The sequence below is a fragment of the Thalassophryne amazonica genome, chromosome 6 (assembly GCF_902500255.1).
Source record: "Thalassophryne amazonica chromosome 6, fThaAma1.1, whole genome shotgun sequence".
Classification (NCBI taxonomy): domain Eukaryota; kingdom Metazoa; phylum Chordata; class Actinopteri; order Batrachoidiformes; family Batrachoididae; genus Thalassophryne; species Thalassophryne amazonica.
The window spans coordinates 23,809,595-23,831,882 of NC_047108.1; the positions used below are offsets into that span (position 1 = coordinate 23,809,595).

Sequence of the window (22,288 nt, forward strand, 5' to 3'; positions counted from 1 at the left end):
CACACCTATGAAGGTACTGGATGTGATAATTGGACAGAGGAAGAAAGACAAGGAGACTGAGTGGTGGAATGAGGAAATACATGAAGGTATAAAGGAGGAAAAGGTTTCAGATTTGGAGGTGCTAGTTGCTTCACACTTGCCCTCAAAGCCCCTAAACAAGAACATGAATGCAAAATTGCGAAATTTGAAGTTGTAAATTGAAAATATGCTTAATGGAAATGTGTATTTAAAAAAAAACAACACACAAATAAGGTAAAATTTAGCAGAACTTACCTATTCATCACAATGATGACTATTGGAATTACAGGTTAGTACAGTTTCAGGGAATTTGGTGGACAGTCATCTGATGTTAGTAAGTCCAATAGTAATGCCACTAGCAGAAAGTTGTTCTTAGTTTTACAATTGTCAGATTACTCTGTCTGAAATGTAATGGTTTATTCAAAATTTTCCAAAATGTTTTTTTTTTTTAACAGAGCAAAGAATTGTCAACAGAGCATTTCTAAACATTGTAGTTTTATTTTGGCGATTACATTATTTTACATTGCACACAGAAACAATTTTTTTTTTCACAAAAACCAAAAACTACCAGGGTCAAAAGTATTAGCCCCTTTGAGGATAACAGTCAATTGTGCGTCGTTTTTGCTGGATAATGGCCTGTAGTTTTATGGTTTCAACAAGTCTCAGACATGTCTCCTGAGGAATCCCAGCCGATTCTTCAAATCTCTCAAAATCCTCCAGACCTGATGGTCTTCTGGCATGGACCTTGGTCTTCACTTCACCTCACAGATTTTCAATGGAACTTAATCAGGGCTTTGCAGGCCAGTCAATAATATTCACTTTGGTCTTCTGGAGGTACTTCTTCACCAGGAGCGACATATGTTTTGCATCACTGTCATTGACGAACCAGACCCACTTTTAGTGCTGACTGCTTGAGCGTTTCTTTCAAAATCAATACACTTCTTTCTTGATGATTCTTTCCACCTTGACAAGATTCCAAGTTCCAGATGCACTGAAACACCCACAGCATAATACTCCCACTGCCATGTTTCACCTTGGCGACAGTGTTCTTTGAGTTATAAGTATAGTGCATTGAATCCCTCATACCAAGGCACCAGAAAATGTAACAGATATAAATTAAAACAATATTTAATTAAATATGAAATTCAATTAAATACCTCGAAAGGGGCACCACCTGCATACCACAGGAACTTGATCATGTAACAGTCGATGTTAATCAGTTTTTGATCTGAAAGTCATAAGCTCTGGATACAACAGATTAAATGGTAAATGGACTGCATTTATATAGCGCTTTTCCATCTGCATCAGATGCTCAAAGTGCTTTACAATAATGCCTCACATTCACCCCGATGTGAGGGTGCTGCCATACAAGGTGCTCACTACACACCGGGAGCAACTAGGGGATTAAGGACCTTGCCCAAGGGCCCTTTTCCGATTTTCTGTTCAGGCTGGGATTTGAACCGAGGATCCTCTGGTCTCAATCCAATGCTTAACCGCTAGACTATTACCTCCCCTTAAACATCTATCTTCAACTAGACACATGAAAAACAACTGGCGTAATAGTTACAGATTTACTTACAGGTACAAACAAATGTGACTGAGATTTCGAGAATGTAAATAATGATTCATACTTTTATTACTGAGATGATCTGTTGATGATGAGATGTGGAAAGCAAGAGAAATGAAAGAATGCAGTATAGAAATTTAATAAGAATAAACCTGGTGGGAATTTAGCTGTGAATTTTAGGTTCACAAATTATTATTATTTTAAAAATTAAGAAAGAATAGCCATTTTGCATCACTGACAGCAAAGACTGTCGGAATATGGGAAGGTTCAATTATCTGGGTCCTTGGATTGGGTAGAGTGAGCGGTCTGGTCCGGTCCAGTTCCCTGATGGGCCTTTAATTAACCTGCCTCAAGGTAAATCCACTGGACATTCCCAAATGACTAGAGGCCTGGATGTGGCTCATTTTTCCAGCAGGACCAAACGTCATAGATCGCGGTCCCACAGACGTTCTGACTGACCCATGATGAAGGTTTCAATGTTTGCCATCAAAAATGTTCCAGCAGCTTCCAAAACTCATGGAAGTACAATTTAAAGTCTTTGTAAAAATACTGGAAAAGTTCAAGGCTTTGCAAAGAAAGTTGTGGAGAAAAATTAAGGTCAACAAAAACACTTTTGGCATTGAGGGGAAAAATAAATTTAGAGACTCCCAAATTCAATCTTAATTTGAAAAATTCAGCTCAGAAGTTGTCTTCAAAATGCAGAGGACTTGATTTAAAGGTTATTAAAACTGGTGCATCAAACAACAAAAGTTACGGAATAAAAAGAAACACCATGAAACCAAATAACAATGAAACAAAAGACACAAGTGAGGACAAAATGAGCCAAAAAGCATTGAGACTGTTACTGCAGTTGTGCACCGGACTAAAGTTGGCCAAGAGCACAATACGGCGAGGAGCCAGGCATGAGAGATGCTGACCACACGGAGCAGGAGATGGCCAATTGGTCAGAAGTGTGCCAGTCAACCATGAAGCAAGCCATGCCAGATGTGTGGAGCACGATCATCCGAATTTCATCCAGGTACATCAAATTCCAACATTAAAGCACAATTTGCAGCGAGAGCCAATTTCCCCAATGTAATTGGAGCTATTGACTGCACACATATTACTATAAAGGAACCATCACATGATGAATTTCTTTTTGTGAATAAGAAACATTTTCATTCCATCAATGTTCAAATCAAATGTGATGCACCATTGCTTTGGGTTTGGTTGGGAACAGGCTAGAGGCTAGCATGGTGTGCAATGGGTGGCTGCTTATGTGTAATTGTTCTGAATGAAAACCAGCACAGACACATTTGAGCATGTGCGCATTCAAATATATTTTTGTTATTATTTTGCTTGATGGTGAAACTAGAGTGTATGAGTGTGTGTCTATTACAGGGGCATCACACTACTCAGCCTCCTTGGTAAAATCTACTCCAGAGTGCTGGAAAGGAGGGTTCGGCCAAAAGTCGAACCTCTGACTGAAGCAGAACAATGCGAGTTCTGCCCTGGTTGTGGGACAACTGACCAGCTCTTCACTCTCACAAGGATCCTGGAGGGGGCCTGGGTATGCCCATCCAGTCTCCATGTGTTTTGTGGACTTGGAGAAGGCATACAGTTGTATGTAAAAGTGTGGGCACCCCTGTTAATTTTCATGATTTTCCTTTGTAAATCATTGGTTGTCTGGATCAGAAATTTTAGCTAAATATATCATATAGCAGACAATCACACTGATATTTGAGAAGTGAAATGAAGTTTCTAGTATTTACAGATAAAGTGTGCAATAATTATTTAAATAAAATTGGGCAGGTGCATAAATTTGGGCACCCTGGTAATTTTATTGATTTGAATACATGTACCACTAATTATTGGAACACAAAATTGGTTTGGTAAGCTCACTGACCCTTGAATTCCTTACACAGGTGAATCCAATCATGAGAAAGGGTATTTAAGGTGGCATTTGCATATGTTTCCCCTCTTTGTATCTCTTCTAATGAGTGGCAACATGGGCGCCTCTAAACAACTCTCATGCTACACGCCACAAACAGAGTCACTTGAGGTATGCTAAAGCACATTTGGACAAGCCAGCTTCATTTTTAAATAAGGTGCTGTGGACTGATGAAACTAAAATTGAGTTATTTGGACATAACAAGGGGCGGTATGCATGGCTGAAAAAGAATTCCAAGAAAAGCACTTGCTATCTACAATAAAATTTGGAGGTGGTTCCATCATGCTGTGTGGCCAGTGCAGGTTCTGGGAATCTTGTTAAAGTTGAGGGTCACATGGATTCCAGTTAATATCAGCAGATTCTTGAGAACAATGTTCATGAATCAGTGACAAATTTGAAGTTGTGCTGGGGCTGGATCTTTCAACAAGACAACAACCCTAAACACTGCTCAAAATCTACTAAGGCATTCATGCAGAGGAACAAGTACAACATTCTGGAATGGCCACCTCAGTCTCCAGACCGGAATATTATTGAAACTCTGTGGTGTGATTGTAAGTGGGCTGTCCATGCTCGGAAACCAACAAACCTGAGATGTTTTGTAAAGAAGAATGGTCCAAAATACCTTCAATCAGAATCCAGACTCTCAATGGAAGCTATAGGAAGCGTTCAGAGGCTGTTATTTCTGCAAAAGGATGATCCAATAAATATTGATGTATTTTTCTGTTGGGGTGCCAAATTTATGCACCTGCCTAATTTTCTTTAAATAATTATAGCGCACAAACGTTGTGGGTTCTCTCCAGCTTCACTGTCACATACATTTTGGAACTGTCCTATCATCAACCCATATTGGACCAAAACTATCGACACTTTATCTGAAATTTTCAAGAAGAAACTCCCTATTGATCCAATAATGTCATTATTTGGTGTTGTTCCTACTGGGGTAAGCCTAAATAATTTTCAAACCAATGCGCTATGTTTTGTGCTACTTCTGGCAAGACGCTTAATTTTGCTTAATTGGAAAAATAAGAACCCTCCTACTCATCAAAACCTTTTAAGAGAAATGATGCAATACTTGCAATTGGAAAAACTAAAATTCTCTCTGAGAAAAAAAGAACAGCTGTTTTACTCAATTTGGCAACCTTTTATTAACTACTATTAAAAAAGTTAAACACCATTTATAAATCAATTAATTAAACCACCTTGGATTTGGACAGCCCTCCTCCTAATGGCCCTCGCAAGCATTTCAATGTACTATATGTCACATATTTATACTTTCGCAGGTCTTTTTTTTTATTGGTTCTGTTATCTGTTCTTGTTATTTTTCTATAATTGCATATATGTATATCGCATTGAGTACGCTCATGCATATATGTACACCATGAAGTCAATAAGTTCTGCCTACACCCCAGTGAAGTGTACCTCTGTTAAAATTCTGCTGTATGAAAAACTTTAATAAAAATAATTGGGGAAAAAAAAATTATAGCGCACTTTCTGTAAATACTAGAAACTTTATTTCACTTCTCAAATATCACTGTGTTTGTCTGCTATATGATATATTTAACCGAAATCTCTGATCCAGACAACCAATGATTTATAAAGGAAAATCATGAAATTCATCAGGGGTGCCCAAACTTTTGCATACAACTGTATGATCGGGTACCCCAGGAGACACTGTGGGGGGTGCTGCGGGAGCATGGAGGGGGTCCCTTCTCAGGGCCATCCTATCTCTGTACTCACAAAGCGAGAGCTGTGTTCGGGTGCTTGGCAGTAAGTCTGACTCGTTTCTGGTGGAGGTTGACCTCCCCCAGGGCTGTGTCTTATCACCAATCCTGTTTGCGATATTCATGGACAGGATATCGAGGTGTAGTCGGGGGGAGGGAGGTTTCCAGTTTGGTGGGTTCAGGATCTCATCTCTGCTTTTTGCAGATGATGTGGTCCTGTTGGCTTCATCGGCCTGTGACCTCCAACACTCACTATATCAGTTCGCAGCAGAGTGTGAAGCAGCTGGGATGAGGATCAGCACCTCTAAATTTGAGGCCATGGTTCTCAGCAGGAAATCGATGGATTGCCTACTCTGGGTAAGGAATGCGGTCTTGCCCCAAGTGAAGGAGTTCAAGTACCTCAGGGTCTTGTTCATGAGTGAGGGGACAATGGGGTGTGAGACTGGCCGGAGATTCAGCACAGCAGAGGCGGTATTGCATTTGCGCTACTGTACTGTTGCGACGAAAAGGGAGCTGAACCCAATGGCGAAGCTCTTGATCTACTGGTCAATCTTCGTTCCAACTCTCATGTATGGTCATGAGGGCTGGGTGATGACTGAAAGAACTAGATCGCGGGTACAAGTGGCCGAAATGGGCTTCCTTAGGAGGGTGGCTGGTGTCTCCCTTAGAGATAGGGCAAGATGCTTGGTCATCCGTGGGGAGCTCAGAGTAGAGCCGCTGCTCCTTCGCATTGAAAGGTGCCCCTATTGATCCACCAGTCAGTTGTCAATGTGGCACGGGAAAGGGAAGTCTGGGGTCCCCTGCTGGAGCTGTTGCCCCAGCGACTTGATCCAGGATAAGCGGCTGAAGATGAGTGAGTGAGCATGAAGCTGGAGCTGCAGAGCCTACTAGAGACAACTAGAATGATTACAAGCTCACTCGCAAACACAACATCGGCAGTTTCCATGACAATTTGTCCATTCTGGACAAAACAGCCTCCTTTCCGGAGATCAAAGAGGAAAAAACATGGCGGACACGGAAATCCAAACATTGGTGGTAAGTTATTATTTCTTCAATACAGCATCATGTGCGCATTGAAGGACAACAGTTCCAAAAGATGAAGGAAGCCCAAAATGGAGAGTCATTACGCATCGGTTTTATGTAATGCGGTACACCAGGGGTGACATGTCGTGCCAAAACTACGTTTCTTCTCTACAGTGGAGAAACACTTGAGAACGTTTGCTTAGCTTTGCATATAATAAGAACACACACATACAAACCCATGTATTTTCATTTCACAATCAAGTAGGGCAAGTTGGTTGTACTTGATGCAAAAATTGTATCATGTAGTGTGCCCGCCACACAGCTTTGTACCGATGTGTCAACAAATGATCAACATGCTTGGCTTCAATCGCACACAGATATATTTGTTGAAGTAGTAATTATTCAACGCATGTGAAAAAACACTGTTTAACAATGATTGAGAAATACACAGGCAAATATACCAACCTTATGATCACGTCTTGTGTTCTTTGTCTGCCACTTTGGTCTCCGGAAACGAGACTGTTTTGTCCAGAACGGCCGAACTGTCATGGAAACTCCCAATGTTGTGTCCGCAAGTAAGCTTGTTGTTACCATCGTCGTCTCCAGTACAGAGATTTTTCAGTAACGGAAAACAATGCATCAGTTATCGATAGGGCCGTGTTTATTTCAAGAATACGTGTATTTGCGACTGATTTGAGTGATCATTCATCAGAAACTGCACATTTTATGGGAGAAACAGGGAATGTTCCATCCTGATTGAGGTTTTTGTTTCTGTTTGTTAGGTGGGCCTGTCTCTGGAGAGATCTGAAAATGGCTGTGCACCAACGCTCCCCATCCAACCTGATGGAGCTTGAGAGGTGCTGCAAAGAGGAATGGGCAAAACTGCCCAAAGATAAGTGCACCAACTTGTGGCATCATACTCAAGAAGACTTGAGGCTGTAATTTCTGCCAAAGGCGCATCAACAAAGTATTGAGCAAAGGGTGTGAATATTAATGTACATGTGATTTCTTAGTTTTTTATTTTTAATAAATTTGCAAAAATTAAAAAACAAACAAACCATTTTTCACATTGTTATTATGGGGTGTTGTGAGCAGAATTCTGCAGGAAAAAAAAAATATACTTCATTTTGGAATAAGGTTGTAGCAAAATGTGGAAAAAGTGAATAATTTCTGTAATTTTGACTGGTTTCTGGTTTTTGTGAAATAATTTTATTTGTGTGTGCAAAGTATAATAATGTAAGCATCCAAAATAAAACTAATATATTTAGAAATGCAGTGTTGAAAATTCCTTGCACTGTTAAAAGAGCACTTGGAAAAATTTGAAGAAAATGTTAAATTTCATAAGAGGGGCTACTAATTTTGTCCTCATCTGTATGTAGGACTTCGTTTTGAAATTCTTCAAACCGATCAATCACAAATATTTTGCGAGATCAATATATCCTTTTGATCACCCACCTAGGGTGCTTGGTTATTGAGACATTTGACCTTTGACCAAACTACTACAAAACTGAATGACCTCTATCTATTCATGTAATATTCCCAACTATGAAGGAAATCCATTCAGCCGATTTGAATTATCTTGTCTGATGACACACACACACACACCAGTGAAAAGAATGCCCTCCTTTTTCGTGTCACTGGTGCACAGTACAACAAAGACTAGCCTTATTGACGTTAGTCTATGTCAACCTATCCCCCACAGAGGTATATCTACTCTGGCAAATACAGTGAAGCCTGTTTTCCATTTTTGCCCCCAAAAGCTTAAACAAGCACATATTCAGGTCAGGGCAATTAAGATTTTTCTGGAGGACCATGTCCCCGAAACACCAGAGCAAGCTCGGATTTTGGGCCTCTGTATTTCCATAACGTGGCCACAGCTGGGAATGAATCCTTTTGAGAATGGCCCTTCTAAGTATCTTGCTTGGCATAGAGAGCAGTGTGATTTTCTTGTCGTTGTTGCAATCCAGGTGATTCAACTTTTTGCAGTCAACAGAAGGACAACAGTCCTTTCTTCCAGTCTGCTCAGATGACACTGTACCTGTTCGTAGCTGACTGTTGGATCAGCCATCAGAACCCCGACATCAGTGATATCCAAACTTCTAAGTATCTTGCTTGGCATAGAGAGCAGTGTGATTTTCTTGTCGTTGTTGCAATCCAGGTGATCACCTTTTGCAGTCAACAGAAGGACAACAAGTCCTTTCTTCAGTCTGCTCGGATGACACTGTACCTGTTCGTAGCTGACTGTTGGATCAGCCATCAGAACATCGACATCAGTGATATCCAAACTCCTGGCAGGAGGATCAGCCTTCCATACCTGCTCTAAGCAGCTGCCCGAACAAACTTCCCATAATAATTTTTCATATCAAAGAGTTGAGGAAAGATTGTTGTGTGGGCCGCTGAAGAGGAGGTACTGCTGGCCCACCACCAAAAGATGGCGCCCTGCTTGAAGTGCGGGCTTCAAGCACGAGAGGGCGTCGGAGCAACCAGGAGTGACAGCTGTCACTCATCATTCGTACCAGCTGTCACTCATCCACTACTCATCACCACCACCATAAGGCCGGACTGCAACTCCACCTCCCCGCCGAGAAATCAGCTACCATTCAGGTAATTTCTCTGCTGACTGACACGTTGTGTACTAATCTGAACTTCTGTTGCAGCCGTTTTCCTGGTGTTTTCCTTGTCTGTGGGATTGGCGTTTGGTGTGACAGCGACGGCTTCGCCTCACACTCCAAACCAGATAAGTGGTTAACCAGGAGCTGCACGAGTGTGTGATTGGAGGTGGAGGTTCTCCCTCCTTTACTAAACACTGACTGTGGGATTACTGAGGTGTGCGACCCTCACACTCATCAGGACTGTCTCTGTTCTCTGCCAGCAGTACCCGGGTCTGACTGCTGAAGACAGCGGCCACCTGGGGCGCAGGGCTTGGCGGCTCCGGTGTTCTTCAGCTCCGTTGGTGGTGGAAGCTGTGTGGGGATCCAGCTCTTCTCTCGCCAGGCGTCTTCTATCGTCGAGCCTGCCCACACGTCACCTGGTGTATGATTGACAGTCCACCATATTGTTATTGTCTGTACATCGTTGTGCGATTCACAACATTAAATTGTTACTTTTGGCTTATCCATTGTCCGTTCATTAACGCCCCCTGTTGTGGGTCCGTGTCACGTCACTTTCACAACAAAGATGCTGGAGACAGTGACAGATAACAACTAGTCAATAAGGTGACACGTTTATCATCTTAAGGCTTTCTGCATCACTATCAAATGATTAACTATATGCTCTGCCTGTGGTGAGTCCTTGCCACACTTCTTCCTTCATTTACTGTGTACTACCTGAAGCAAAGAAGCCTTCATTAACACTATAAAACACACACACACACACACACACACACACACACACACACACACACACACACACACACACACACACACACACACACACACACACACACACACACACAAGAGATGGAAATTAAAAATCCAAACATGCTCCCCCACATTTCCTTAGTGACAGTGTCAGTTGCCCACTATAACAGCAGGACCATCCATCGCCCAGAGACTTGCCTCCCCCATGGTGTGGAGGTATGCAACAGGCCTCTCTAAGAATGTTGTTCATGAATATTTACGATCATTACGAGTGATTAACATGGTGCTTTGCATATGTACAGGCCCTGTCTCCAGAATATAGATTGGAAGCTCTGACAGTGGCTCTGTGGTGTTGCTTTAAATAGCCCAGCCTTTGATCCAGTGTTTATCAGTCCCGCGGTTGGGGTGCACGGCAAGTCAAGAGGTATAATGAATTATGGGCACTCATTAAGTTTTTTTAAGGGGTAAAGAAGAACCATTAGCTGAGTTCTGTCAGTACTGCTGTCCTTTGAGAGCTGCAAAGCATGTTATTAGACATATATTTTGTCAGGAGCCCTCAAAATAAGTCTGCTTCTGAGCCACATTTAATACAGAGTGTAATGAAAGTGGACCTTCAACCTCAACCAAGCACCGAGCAGTCAGACTACTTGAAACCAGAAACACAAGATGCTGTTACAAAACTGATGATTTTGTTCTAGCCAGGAGAGAAACATGACATGCCACATACTTGTGATCATGCACAACACAAAGGAACCCATCTGGAGGGGGTTAAGTCAGTAGCCTGAAGTCCATCCCAAAGTAGATGGCAGTTGTATAACTCTGTTCACTGTGTCGCTGTGCTGACATTATTATGGCAACATAACTAAAAATCCAATCACAAATTCTCTCGTATGCCCTCCGCTGCCCACAGAGCTTATTACTGGAGGGCACTGTGTTGTGCCGTGACTCGCTCATGTTCACTTACAGCAAGCAACATGTGCACTGGAGACTATAAGACTATAATATAAGGCCAATGGAAAAAAAAAATCACTTTAAACATTTATAGTTTTTGTGAAAAGAGAGACAGGAAGGAGGAGAAGTGGCATGCTTTGGGGAAATGTGGTCGATGGCAAATGTTAACGTTACAACTTGGCCTGGCCACTATCAATATAACTAGAGTTTTTACATGCAGCTGCTTGGAGTTGATCCACTTCAGCATCCATATCAAGTTTTACATGATTCCTAAAGATAGCCTTGTCATTTGATTGGTGGATTGTACGTCTTGTGACATTGATTACTTGTCCTGTTGTATAGAGAAGTAGTCCCCTTCATGACTGACGTCATGTACTGTGCATTTGGTCCCATGCGTTCTGCTCCATTAAATGACTCAAATACCTCATTGCAAAAATGTGTCCATGACAAGAGGAAGCTAAATTCAGTACACCATATGGCAGTCAGACGTTTACAGAGTGTTCACAGGGCCAAGTTCCAACAACAATTTTTCGCTGGATTGAGGAAAAAAAAACTTGTGCTTTCACAGACACTTCAGTGTTCAGTGGCTCTCCTCTGCACGGCGGCATGTTCCAGCTCTCCTGCTGGGCGGAGTCAACTGCTATGTGTTTTCCATTTGTTTAACAGATGGAATATTTACCTTCATTGAAAGATGGAACAGTCCATCTTTCAACTCATGAAAATATTCTTACCATTGCTCTCGTAAACATTCTTTATTATATGGCTGTGACTCTACGCGCACTCTGATTGGCTGATTTCCGGTCCAATATTTTCCCATATATCCGACCGGTTACCATGACAACCAGTCCGAAATGCACATCCCAAACCAGAAAGATAAAAACAGGATTAGAAAAAACAAATCGAACATGAACTTACTACATAAATATGTAAACAGCATCAGAAAAAACACACAGATTGAAACCTTACCAGCTAACGACCGGACCCACCTGTTAGCAAGTTCTTCATGAAGGTGAAGGTAACAGGTCTGACTACACTTTCATATTGGGTGATACCGTAGGTTTGTGTGTTTATATCGGGTGTCCCAAAAAATATGCAACATTTTATCAGCAAAGAAAATGGTCAAAGCATGTGTCTAGGAAATACATTTATGGCTGGATAGAAAGCTGAAAGGTTGAAGTTTTTCATACCAATGTCAATACTGGCCCTGCATTTTGTGAGTCGAGCATAAAGTCGCTGCACCTGTTTGACACTCTTGGTCTGGTGACAAAACTCAATTTTTGTTCGCTGTAGTATGGTTAATCTTGGCATTTTCCTGAGTCTTACTTGGCATCAACATAAACCTCAGGGTCTCTGCAAGTATAAAAGAAACATAAGTTTCTTTTACAAACGTAAGTGATTACGTTTGTAGCATTTAAGGGTCAAACCGAGTGTTTTAAATGTTGTATATTTTTTGGGACACCCTATATATACAATAACTATATAAGAAACAAATTATTAACATCACTTGCTCGGGCTGTACGGGATTATCAGACGTCTGTGTTTTTTGCAGGGACCTTGCTAACACTCGGGCCGTACTTACACCTCAGTCTGATATTTTCAGACCTCACGCTCGGTTAATAATCCTTTATTATTTGTATGAGAACAGAGAGTTAAGTGTACTATCTGATAAATCAGTTTGCACACAGAATTAGAGCGCGGCCCACTCCACCTCAGGGGCATCCATGGACATGTAGCAGTGCCATATAGATGTCCAACAAACATGCAATGTTCATACTCAAGAGATCTGTCAAAGGTTGAACAACGCAAAAGATCTCAAATATTATTTATTTGAATACGATTATTAAGTCTCTGGATATCCATACTCGAAAACAGATCAAATCTAGGCTTGAGTCTCCCATGTGCTGTAAGATGTATGTAAAGTTTCATGTCTTCTTTTCAACAAAATTATTCTCTGTTCAACTCCACCATGAAGCTGAAGAATTGTTGATGTTACTGTCAAAAGTTACACTACTAGTGCAGCAGATAAGAGAATATTTACAGAGAAATAATGGTGCTGCAAGCAACAAATTTGGCAAAAATATTCCTCAGACATTACTCTTTTGAAAAAGCAGAGTGTCCACTTGAATTTTCAATAGGCAGCCAGGTAGGGATCAATTGAAGAATTACACAGAGGTCAAAATTTAAAATTGCTCCAATCATCTTGAAAGGTAATGTCAAAGGTGTATTTGTGCCAAATCTTTTTTTCAATTATCCACTGCACTATACATGCAGTTTCTCCATTCACAGCCACAGAAGCCTATAAGTCCTTCAAGAAAGGTTAGGGAGTGCTTGTGACCAAAGGATCGTCAGTTAAATTCCACATTAGGCAGGAAATTCACGAAGGTGCCCTTAAACAAGGTCCATAATCCCCAAAATGTAGTTGGGTGCCTTGAAGGGCAACACAACTGTTGTTGCTGTGTGAATGTGAGGAATCACTGTAAAGGTTTTTCAGTGTTTGCATAAGAAGGAAACATGATACGTAAAAGCAGTCTATTTGTCTATAGGGTCGTCTGGATGTCTTAGTGACTTCTCTCATGAACCTCTTTCTTGCATGATCACCCAGATTTTAAGAAATGCCTCCTCTAGACAGATTAACCATACCAGATTATCATACAGTTTGCATTTCTTAAAGATGGATGTAAATGAAGTCTAAAGATGGCCTCCCACTATAGCTCTTTGGCCCTGATTGGCTTCCCTATTCCAAATATGAGGAAATTGGGAACGATTTACGACAGTACTAGTGTAAAGTTGTATATCATTGCTATACAGCAGTTTAGTGCAGACTACAAACTAATTTGAATGCAGCCCATGACACAAGAGTGTCTGGACATGTGAACAACAGTACACTGTACAGCCTATGTGCCAGTGTAGAATAGAATAGAGCCTTTATTGTCATTCTACATGCGTACAATGAAATTTGTCCTCTGCATGTAACCAATCCTAATTGCAGTTAGACACAATCACCTCTACTCTCATTCACAATCACTCATCGTTAATTCTGATAACTCAATCGTATTACAGTGAATTTTTATTGAATGGGTTCTTTGTTCAAACTCTTCACTACATTTCATTAAAATCAGTGCATTAATTTTGGCATAAACAAACAAACCGACGCTGGTAACAAATGAGTCACATAATTATATAGTTCAATTCTGGATTTGGATTTGTTCTGCTTATCACATAGACATTTAAAATGAAGTCACATTGGTATATTTACCGTGCATGTTCTTCAGGGAGCTTTCGTTGGCGTTGCATATGAAACATCAAATCTCCACCATTGACATATTCGATGACCAGAAATAACCTGGAAACCACATGCAAAGTAGAAAATCCATCAGTGGACTCACAAAAATGGTTGAATATTCGTGTTTCAAAAAAGGATCTTTTAAAAAAGTACACGCACATATTTGCTGAGCATTTCAAAAGATGTACTGCATATACACAAACTACCAGTCATCCACATAAAAAAGCTCTTTCTGGAATGTAGTTATGAGTATATTAGCGACAAAACTGAACAAAAAGTCCATGGCAGATTGATAGATTGCATTTCTTCTCATAAACAACAACAAAAACTACTCTCTCAAAAGTCTGAATTAAATCAATATAAAATAAACACACTACAAACATGAAAGCTGAATGCTGGTGTTAAATATTTCTATGAATAGCAGGAAACCCCCTTAAGAGACAAAAATGAGAAGTGACAGATGTTAGCGACACGCATTTATTCATGCAATGTGGTACCAGGTGCAATATTTTTTTTTAAAACTTGTGACCTAAAATCTTGCTAAATATTTCATTTAAAGGTTGGTCTTCAAAATTAAAAATCTTTGTCATCTGATCATAAATCAAGAGTTATGATCAAATGACAAAGATTTTTATAAGCTACTTTACAGCTTAAAAAACAAACTTTCACATCTTCTAAAATATAAGTAACAGGATTTTTTGTACTCTTGCCTGTGTAGGTCGTGCAAGTACAAGTAACAGCTGGCGCATACCATTAAGAATATATAGATTTAATATTGCACAGCCAATTGCCTGCTCCCATTTCCAGCAACAGGGACAAATTACACCAAAAACAGTGTCTGAACCAACAACACGGACAACAACAGACAATGTGGAAACAGATACAGAAATCAAAGGAGAAAAAAACTGAAGATGAACGACTGCTGGAGGAGGTACTCATGATGATAGCAGCAAAAATAGGAATGTTCAGAATTTTACACGAGTTAGGGAGTACAACCCCAATTCCAATGAAGTTGGGACGTTGTATAAAATGTAAATAAAAACAGAATACAATGATTTGCAAATCCTCTTCAACCTATATTCAATTTAATACACTACAAAGACAAGATATTTAGTGTTCAAACTGATAAACTTTATTGTTTTTGTGCAAATTATTTGCTCATTTTGAAATGGATGCCTGCAACACGTTTCAAAAAAGTTGGGATGGGGCAACAATCGACTGGGAAAGTTGATGAATGCTCAAAGAACACCTGTTTGGAACATTCACAGGTGAACAGGTTAACTGGAAACAGGTGAGTGTTATGATTGGGTATAAAAGGAGCATCCCCAAAAGGGTCCGCCATTCACAAGTAAAGATGGGGCGAGGTTCACCACTTTGTGAACAACTGCGTGAAAAAATAGTCCAACAGTTTAACAACAATGTTTCTCAACATTCAATTGCAAGGAATTTAGGGATTCCATCATCTACAGTCAAAGTGACAAAGTTTTTTTAATTCGGCACACAAAATATTCAAATAGAAAAAAATGAACAATTCCACAAACAAACACAGACAAAACTAGTGAGTCCGAAAGGGTGTGGGCTGAAGCAAAGCTTATTAGCGCCCACCCCTGCTAGTACAAGTCCAACAATTCTAATCAGTCATATTTACATAAATATAAATTCACTACTACATGTCGACACACAGACATACACATCAATATACTATTCACTTATAATTATATTTATATAGTACCAGATCATAAGAAAGTCGAATCAAGGCACTTTACTCCAGTAAGGACTAACCTTACCAACCCCCAGAGCAAGCACTAGGCAACTGTGGTGAGGAAAAACTCCCTAAGGAAGAAACCTCAAGCAGACCAAGCTCTTGGGGGTGACCCTCTGCTTGGGCTGTGCCACATATACCTATATACATATGTATATACTTTACAAACATAAATATATACATACATATACACAGTCACTTATATACATATACACCTACCCATATCTATATATCTACATACGCATATACATACCCACACATTCAAATATACAATAAGTCCCACTTATAAATTGAACATTCCATATAAATCAAATTATATTTGCTTCTTTATGATACTTAGACATAATGTTCTTTTTGAGTAGTTTCTTAAATCTCACTAAGGTACTACTCATTCTAACCTCTGTTGAACATTTGTTCCATTTCCTCACCCCAACCACAGACACACAAAAACCCTTTACATTTGTTCTTACTGGTGGTTTCATAAAAATTGCACAACCTCTTAAACTATATCTGGATTCCCTCAATCGGAACAGACTCTGGACATGTCTCGGTAAGGCTTGGTTTTTCGCTCGAAATAAAGTTTGAATTGTAATGTAATCGACCAAATCAATGAATTTTAATAAATTTAAAGACACAAATAGAGAATGAGTTGGTTCACGATATTGTTTATTGCAGATGATTCGTATGGCTCATTTTTGCAAAAGGAATATTGGATTGGTATTTGATTTGTAAGTGTTTCCCCATGACTCAACACAATATGTCATATATGGTACCATCAGAGAATGATATAAAGTAAGTAACCCTTCTTGCGGCAGTAGGTCTTTGGCTTTATACAAAATGGCTATAGTTTTTGACAATTTTGATTTCACATAATTTATATGTGGTTTCCAGCTAAGTTTATTATCAATTATAACACCTAAAAATTTATTCTCTGTTACTAACTCAATTTCCTTATTGTTTATAGTTAAATTTTTACATTTGGGTGCCTGTTTATTTCCAAATATAATACATTTAGTTTTCCCAAGGTTGAGTGACAACTTATTAGCGTCAAACCAAACCTTAAATTTTTCCAGTTCTTTCTCCACTATGTCCAGAAGCTGTTCAAGATTTTCACCGCTACAGAACACAGTTGTATCATCCGCAAAAAGGACACATCTCAGTGAACTCGACACCCAACTTATATCATTTATATAGATTATAAACAACAAAGGACCCAGCACTGAGCCCTGTGGCACCCCACATGTGACATCCCTGAGTTCAGAATTTGTATTATTGAATTGAATTGAACATACTGAAATCTGAAGTCCATAATATAATCAGAATATTCAGAGAATCTGGAGAACTTTCTACACATAAGCGGCAAGGCTGAGAAACAACACTGAATGCCCGTGACCTTCGATCCCTCAGACAGCACTGCATTAAAAACTGACATCACTGTGTAAAGGATCTTACCGTGTGGACTCAGGAACACTTCAGAAAACCATTGTCAGTTAACACAGTTTGTCGCTACATCTACAATGCAAGTTAAAACTCTACCATGCAAAGCGAAAACCATACAGCAACAACATCCAGAAACACTGCCGCCTTCTCTGGGCCTGAACTCATTTGAAATGGACAGATGCAAAGTGGAAAAGTGTGCTGCAGTTTGATTAGTCCACATTTCAAATTGTTTTTGGAAATCATGGACGTCGTGTCCTCCAGACAAAAGAGGGAAAAAGACCATCTAGATTGTTACCAGCGGAAAGTCCAAAAGCCAGCATCTGTGATGGTATGGGGGTGTGTTAGTGCCCATGACCCCATCATGCTGTGGGGCTGTGTGGCCAGTGCAGGTACTGGGAATCTTGTTAAAGTTGAGGGTCACATGGATTCCAGTCAATATCAGCAGATTCTTGAGAACAATGTTCATGAATCAGTGACAAAGTTGAAGTTGTGCCGGGGCTGGATCTTTCAACAAGACAACGACCCTGAACACTGCAAAAAATTTACTAAGGCATTCATGCAGAGGAGGTACAAAATTCTCAGTCCCCAGACCTGAATATTACTGAAAATCTGTGGTGTGATTTTAAGCGGGCTGTCCATGCTCGGAAACCAACAAACCTGAGATGTTTGGTAAAGAAGAATGGTCCAAAATACCTTCAAGCAGAATCCAGACTCTCATTGGAAGCTATAGGAAGCATTTAGAGCCTGTTATTTATTTTTTTATATATATATGTATTTATTGGTTTTATTTTAAAAAGAATAAAACAACATGATAGAGAAAGAAAGAAAATAAACAAATAAAAAAGACAGAAAGAACATGAACATGAACATTGGCCTCTTCACCTAACAAATACAGATACTCCTAATTAGGGCCCGAGTAGGCAACGTCCTACGAGGACCCTATTGTAATTGCGCTGTTTATTATTATTATTATTATTATTATTATTATTATTATTCTCACTCTTGAAATTGAAATTTCGGCCTCTTCCCATGCTCAAAAACTCACCAACCTTTCCAAAGTCGTCCGGCCGGATCCGAAATTCGATATTTTGGGGGCCTTGCATATGGTCGCAGAAAAATCGGGAAATAGCGCCCCCTAGAAATGTTCAAAAACCCCTCCGCATTGGGCTTTTTTCGTCGTAGCCTCACGAAATTCGGTACACATATTTACCATGCCAGGACGCACGAAAAAGTCTCTTACTGTCATGGTGAAATTTGATTTTAATTTTCGATTTTTGAGTAAATTTTTGCCATTTTTGGCCATTTCCACTACTTACATTTGAACAAACTCGTCCTAGGGATTTCATCCGATCAACTTCAAATTTAGTCAAAATCATCACAACACAATGGTGATCAAAAGTTATCAAAAGATTCTAATTATGTCAAAAGGCGTGGCTGCTAGGGGTCGTCAAACTTTGGCAAGCTTTTCGGAGCATGCCATTTCACTTCGAACGGCTGTCACACCCACATACTTCATCGTAGATCCTTCAAACTTGCTGGACATGATGAGGGCTCCGCCCTGAACGTCTACATATCTTAAGTTCCCACCTGCGCCATAGCGCCCCCCGGTGGTGGCGGGAAACGTTCTATTTTTACTTTAAGAGGTCCTGATGTCACATACTAAACCCAATCAACTTCATTCCACTTTTAAAACATGCAGAACAAATTGGTGAACATAGGCGACAAACGCCGTGAAGTTATGAGTAACGGCGTCCGTGTGGCGGCGTACCGAATATTGCCCATTCGCCATGAAATTACGTTCTTCCTTTTGACGGCTTTAATTTTGTCACATCATCATGAAAATTGATACACAGATCGAGCATGACAACCTCTTACAATTCATAGGAGCGTTGCCCATGGGCGGGGCAAAATGCCTCAATAGCGCCCCCTTGAAACTTTCAAAACCCCCTCCCCATAGGGGTTTTTTTGGAGTAGGGAGATAAAAATTGGTACACATGTGTGACTAGCATAGACGTACAAAAAAGTCTCTTGCACCATGGGTCTACTCCAAACAGGAAGTCGGCCATTTTGAATTTTCTTCTCATTTTGGCGTGATTTCCACATGTTGTATTTGAACGAAGTCCTCCTAGAGATTTTGTCCAATGCACTTCAAATTTCTTCCAGATCACCCAGAGATGATACTGACCAAAAGTTATCAAAAGCTTTTCTGTATGTTGAAGGGTGTGGCCGCTATGGTGCCGCCATTTTGACCCTTCGCCATATGAACATTATACTTAAACAGGTACTGAAGTCACATATTTAACCCCATCAACTTCCTTCCACTTCTAAAACATGCAGAACAACTTGGTGAACGTAGACGATGATCGCCGTGAAGTTACGAGTAACGGCATCCGTGTGGAGGCGTGCCGAATATTGCCCATTCGCCATGAAATTACGTTCTTCCCTTTGACGGCTTTAATTTTGTCATATCATTATGAAAATTGAAACACAGGTCAAGCACGACAACCTCTTACAATTCATAGGGGCATCGCCCATGGGCGGGGCAAAGTGCCTCAATAGCGCCCCCTTGAAACTTTCCAAAACCCCTCCCCATAGGGGTTTTTTTGGAGTAGGGAGATGAAAATTGGTACACGTGTGACTTGCATAGACGTACAAAAAAGTCTCTTGCACCATGAGTTTACTCCAAACAGGAAGTCGGCCATTTTGCATTTTCGTCTCTTTTTGAAATGACTTCCACATGTTGTATTTGAACAAACTCCTCCTACGGATTTTGCCCAATGCACTTGAAATTTCTTTGACAGCATCCGAAGATGATACTGACCAAAAGTTATCGAAAGCTTTTCTCTATGTTGAAGGGTGTGGCCGCTATGGTGCTGCCATTTTGACCCTTTGCCATGGAACATCAATTCATGATAACTCCTTCATGCTTTGCCTGATTCAATCAATCAATCAATCAATCAATTTTATTTATATAGAGCCAAATCACAACAAACAGTTGCCCCAAGGCGCTTTATATTGTAAGGCAAGGCCATACAATGATTACGTAAAAACCCCAACGGTCAAAACGACCCCGTGAGCAAGCACTTGGCGACAGTGGGAAGGAAAAACTCCCTTTTAACAGGAAGAAACCTCCAGCAGAACCAGGCTCAGGGAGGGGCAGTCTTCTCCTGGGACTGGTTGGGGCTGAGGGAGAGAACCAGGAAAAAGACGTGCTGTGGAGGGGAGCAGAGATAAATCACTAATGATTAAATGCAGAGTGGTGCATACAGAGCAAAAAGAGAAAGAAACACTCAGTGCATCATGGGAACCCCCCAGCAGTCTAAGTCTATAGCAGCATAACTAAGGGATGGTTCAGGGTCACCTGATCCAGCCCTAACTATAAGTTTTAGCAAAAAGGAAAGTTTTAAGCCTAATCTTAAAAGTAGAGAGGGTGTCTGTCTCCCTGATCTGAATTGGGAGCTGGTTCCACAGGAGAGGAGCCTGAAAGCTGAAGGCTCTGCCTCCCATTCTACTCTTACAAACCCTAGGAACTACAAGTAAGCCTGCAGTCTGAGAGCGAAGCGCTCTATTGGGGTGATATGGTACTATGAGGTCCCTAAGATAAGATGGGACCTGATTATTCAAAACCTTATAAGTAAGAAGAAGAATTTTAAATTCTATTCTAGAATTAACAGGAAGCCAATGAAGAGAGGCCAATATGGGTGAGATATGCTCTCTCCTTCTAGTCCCCGTTAGTACTCTAGCTGCAGCATTTTGAATTAACTGAAGGCTTTTCAGGGAACTTTTAGGACAACCTGATAATAATGAATTACAATAGTCCAGCCTAGAGGAAATAAATGCATGAATTAGTTTTTCAGCATCACTCTGAGACAAGACCTTTCTAATTTTCGAGATATTGCGTAAATGCAAAAAAGCAGTCCTACATATTTGTTTAATATGCGCTTTGAATGACATATCGTGATCAAAAATGACTCCAAGATTTCTCACAGTATTACTAGAGGTCAGGGTAATGCCATCCAGAGTAAGGATCTGGTTAGACACCATGTTTCTAAGATTTGTGGAGCCAAGTACAATAACTTCAGTTTTATCTGAGTTTAAAAGCAGGAAATTAGAGGTCATCCATGTCTTTATGTCTGTAAGACAATCCTGCAGTTTAGCTAATTGGTGTGTGTCCTCTGGCTTCATGGATAGATAAAGCTGGGTATCATCTGCATAACAATGAAAATTTAAGCAATGCTTTCTAATAATACTGCCCAAGGGAAGCATGTATAAAGTGAATAAAATTGGTCCTAGCACAGAACCTTGTGGAACTCCATAATTAACCTTAGTCTGCGAAGAAGATTCCCCATGTACATGAACAAATTGTAATCTATTAGATAAATATGATTCAAACCACCGTAGCGCAGTGCCTTTAATACCTATGGCATGCTCTAATCTCTGTAATAAAAGTTTATGGTCAACAGTATCAAAAGCAGCACTGAGGTCTAACAGAACAAGCACAGAGATGAGTCCACTGTCTGAGGCCATAAGAAGATCATTTGTAACCTTCACTAATGCTGTTTCTGTACTATGATGAATTCTAAAACCTGACTGAAACTCTTCAAATAGACCATTCCTCTGCAGATGATCAGTTAGCTGTTTTACAACTACCCTTTCAAGAATTTTTGAGAGAAAAGGAAGGTTGGAGATTGGCCTATAATTAGCTAAGATAGCTGGGTCAAGTGATGGCTTTTTAAGTAATGGTTTAATTACTGCCACCTTAAAAGCCTGTGGTACATAGCCAACTAATAAAGATAGACTGATCATATTTAAGATCGAAGCATTAAATAATGGTAGGGCTTCCTTGAGCAGCCTGGTAGGAATGGGGTCAAGTTTCATTGACTTGAAACTTCACATGTATGATGATGGTTGGCCCCTGAACACACCCAGCCCTCTGTTTGTACACTGAGCGCCCCCTAGTGGATGAACAATCAACATGTCATAACTCCTTGATGCATTGTGTGATTTGTTTAAAATTTTAACTGTGTGATGAGTGGTTGCCCCTGCATGCACATGCCCACATGTGGTCACAAGGGCACCCAGTGGCCTGGGTAGGCGGTTGCGCGGAACGAGGGCCCATATATGACTGCTTGCAGTCCTAGTTATTATTATTATAATTCTCACTTTTGAAATCGAAATTTCGGCCTCTTCCCATGCTCAAAAACTCAATCAATCAATCAATCAATCAATTTTTT

The 22,288-nt window shown here is 40.3% G+C and overlaps 1 protein-coding gene across 3 annotated transcripts in view; it reads right to left on the reverse strand.

Moving 5' to 3' along the window:
* The window catches only part of prkcz (protein kinase C, zeta), a 595,716-nt gene that overhangs the window by 132,864 nt on the left and 440,564 nt on the right, over positions 1 to 22,288 (reverse strand). For all 3 annotated transcript variants that reach the window (XM_034171897.1, XM_034171896.1, XM_034171898.1), the window contains one exon: positions 13,826 to 13,912. In XM_034171897.1, the coding sequence (XP_034027788.1) occupies positions 13,826 to 13,912 (87 nt within the window). The remainder of the gene's footprint in view (positions 1 to 13,825; positions 13,913 to 22,288) is intronic.